Source organism: Metopolophium dirhodum, chromosome 1 (genome assembly GCF_019925205.1).
Source record: "Metopolophium dirhodum isolate CAU chromosome 1, ASM1992520v1, whole genome shotgun sequence".
Lineage (NCBI taxonomy): Eukaryota > Metazoa > Arthropoda > Insecta > Hemiptera > Aphididae > Metopolophium > Metopolophium dirhodum.
The window spans coordinates 27,504,774-27,508,522 of record NC_083560.1 but is presented as its reverse complement, the minus strand read 5'-3'; the positions used below and the strand labels follow the sequence as shown (position 1 = coordinate 27,508,522).

The window sequence follows — 3,749 nt, the reverse complement described above, 5'->3', positions numbered from 1 at the left end:
TATTACGTTTATTTTTAAATTTACTTATTATAAATATTATTACAATGTATTTTTTAAAACTATTATTAGATATTTATTTATTATACATACATATTATTATATTTTACGTTTTTGAAACAGCGTGGGTTAGCAAATTTTCCGATCATTAAGGGCTTAAGTTTCTGGGATCCATCCATGTTCGCGGCCAACATCACTGTTATCCGTTCTTTACTATTTTTACCACCATGACATTTTTCGTTTTTAAATGTCAATAAGTGCGATCTGGTAAACATTTATAAAAAAGTCCGGTCTCATCGGCATTAAAAATATCCCTAGCATCATAATCAACCAATAGATTGATTAACTCATTTTTCCAATCTTGTGAAATGCACGGGTCAACACTTGCACTCTCTCCACATACTTTTTTGAAAGTTAAATCATGACGTTTTTTAAATTTTTCTAACCAACCCTCACTAGCTTGAAAATTTGTGATACCTAAGTTGGTAGCAAACAACTTAGATTTTTCTTTTAAAATAGGTCCTGATATTGGAATATTATTTTGCCTACTTTGAGTAAACCAAGCCATAAGACATTCTTCCAGATCGGGGTACTCACATTTTTTCTGTCTTAATGTTGTAAGATGGTCCTTTTGTTTTAGTATTGTTAAAAGCGTAGAAGCTGGTATACCAAAACGTAGAGCAACATCTTTTTTTTTTCACCTGCTTCAACTGCTGCGATCACTTTTTGTTTGTCGGCTATCGACAAACACTTGTACACTTTTACGGGACCCATATTGCGACTGACTACGTTAGCTACGACTGATTTCGTTTGTTCAATTTCAATAACGGTTTACCCATAGCAGAGGTTTATTTTGGTATAGATTAGGTAGGTAAGATACGATAACATTAAACTACGATAATATTTAACTATCATAATCCTTATATGTATATATGAACGTACATATAATCGTGTTTAAAGAAATTCGAATTATAGAGATTCGTGAAAAAAAAATTCTAATTGTAGAGTGTGCCTCACCGACAGACATTTCAAATTATCGAGGGGACCGGAATACATGTATTTTTTTCTAATTATAGAGGTTTTCTCAGGGGACTTAGCGTTTAGTTCGATTTATGGAGTTTTTCGAATTATCGAGGTTCGAATTATCGAGTGACTACTGTATATGAAATAACATAAAAATATAACAAACAACGAACATAATCTATAAAGAAGTATATACCTTATATGCTACTATAGTCACATACTAATTAGGTATCGCAGATAGCAAAAATAGACCTAAGGTGGTCCTGTTTTTTTTTGCGTTAAATGAGACTATGTGATATTATAGTATGGGCTTTACACAGTATAAAGTTGTTCCTCGTAATAACACTAATAGATAGAGTGTGGCCAAATAGTTACGGGTCGGTGTATTGGATGATGCACAATATTATAATACCAAGGATCTACCAACCATATTAAAACAATAGGTATCTAGACGATTATTAATATTTATAATATTATGCATGTTGCATCTATCCATTTTATTTTTATTGTAATATTATTACGCATAGGTACTATATTGGTATATTATGAGAAAAGTAGGCTAGTTCGGAGTACTCTAACCATAGTTATTTTGTATTTTGTAGTGCCCAATTAGGCATTGTATACTACAAAATAACATTTTTTATTTCTTAAACCTACAATAGGTATACATTGTTTTTATACTGAACAGTCACACATTGTATAAATTTGTGTCTAGGCTCATTTCATATATTATTTTGTTTCATTCGTACTTTTATGAATTTGGACAACATAGAGCCTCAATTATTGTCAATTAATGAGGTTCTATCTACTGTACCTACTCGTATATTTGTTAATATTAGATCGGCACACAATGCTATTTTCCGATGACTATTTCATGAAAAGTTATCCCATATAGATATGGGTAGTATACATTTAAAAAAAAATTAGCACGTGTATATTTTAACTTCTTCACCGTGTATTTGTCATCGTACGGATCCCGAGTTTATAATTTTGCATGTCTAAGATGTTGGTCTTCGTCATCAAGCTTCCTACCCAAACTTTGATGTTTTTTTTTTGTTTATTTTACCGACTGACTTAAATTAATAGTTTTTAAGTTTACATATAATTAATTATAACGTTTAATTAGGTAGGTACGCTGTATGATTTGCTGTCATATATATTTCCACATACCTACATATTATAATAATATATCACTATAAGAAACGCATATATTTGAAGTTCGTGTTCAGACTTTGGTTAAAGCCAAAGAAATACATCTTGAGTATAAAAACATTTGTTTGATGCACATAGTAAGTTTTTTTGAAGTTACACATTTTGAATTTTTTATTACTGCAGATCATTATATAAATTTATACTGCATATTATATTGAGTAAGTACTTATACTACGTATAGTAATTTTTAATGAAATCGAAAAAAAATGTATTAATGGTGCTAGACTGACAGGCCTTAGAAAAAGTTATGAATTAATACCTATACCTAAATATGATGACCTCTTAGGGTCTTATACAATCGTGTATTAACAGCAGTAATTTTTTTTTATTTTTAGCATATTTAATTCCACTCTCTAATAATAAAATTTAGTTACTATATTATACTGCGCCTTATATAACAACTGAATCTACGTGAGACCCAATATATAATATAATATTGTTCATAACGGTATAAATTCCAAATACATTTTATTATATTGTGTTGTACAGAATGGCAAATTTACATTTAGGAGCATATATGAGTACATTTTGCGTTGTTAGTTTTAATGCTAGCTATACCGTAAACAATATTATTATGTGCTCTACAAACGTTATTTTTTTCGTTAATTCAATATTTTAAAGCGAGGTAGGTATGAGAATTATGTTTAATTTTTTTAAATGACGCACATGAATTCAAAATCCTCTATACGAGAATACCTCTTTCCCCCTATATATACATTCAAGTTTGAAATATTAAAACTAACAACATAAAATGGATTCCACTATAACAACCTATGCATAGGTATTAAATATTCCTAAAATACAAATATGTACCTACTTTTTATATTATTATATAGTAGTACGTGTCAGGTTTGTAGGTATCTGGTATATGATATATTAATACGAAAATACGAAAAATCATGTGAAATGAAAATAGAAGCCGACTCATCAACTTTTACACTTTATTTGTACAATACAAATTACAAAGTATAGTTAACTATACCTACAACTGACTGTATATTGATATTATACGGCGTATGCCTGTTGCTGGTATTGAGAACACTGCAAATTGGTTGATGACGACTTATTTGTATTTGTCCCAGGGCTTGCAATAATAACGTTATATTTGACAAAAAACTATTGCAATTAGTGATCGTAATTATAACGGAAAGCGATAATCAAAAATAATTAAATACCTCAAAATAAAACGATTAGCAAAATATATTATATATCATAATTTATAGAATATCATTGAACAAAAAATAACGCAAAACGAAATATTTTAAAATCTATTTATTTAAAAGGTCTATTGGTTTCATAAATGTTTATTTATTTCATGCAAATAATCTAAGAATTGATTATAATATTATATTCCGAAACCAGGTCATTACCTACACACATAAGTTATTATTTTTAAAATGTATAGATATTTTAAATAACGATAAATGCAAAACTTGTAGGTATAACGTTTTAATTCTAAATAACGATAAGCACTAAGCTTGGATAACGTTTTAATTCTGTATAACGGTAAACGCAAA

General features: G+C 28.9%; 1 protein-coding gene across 1 annotated transcript; it reads right to left on the bottom strand.

The window, feature by feature from the left end:
* Positions 1-247: 247 nt before the first annotated feature.
* Positions 248-771, bottom strand: LOC132935338 (tigger transposable element-derived protein 6-like). Its single transcript, XM_061001865.1, has 2 exons — positions 699-771; positions 248-657 (listed from the first exon to the last, which is right to left on the bottom strand). The coding sequence occupies exons 1-2, from the start codon at positions 769-771 to the stop codon at positions 248-250; spliced, it is 483 nt and encodes a 160-aa protein (XP_060857848.1).
* Positions 772-3,749: the final 2,978 nt, after the last annotated feature.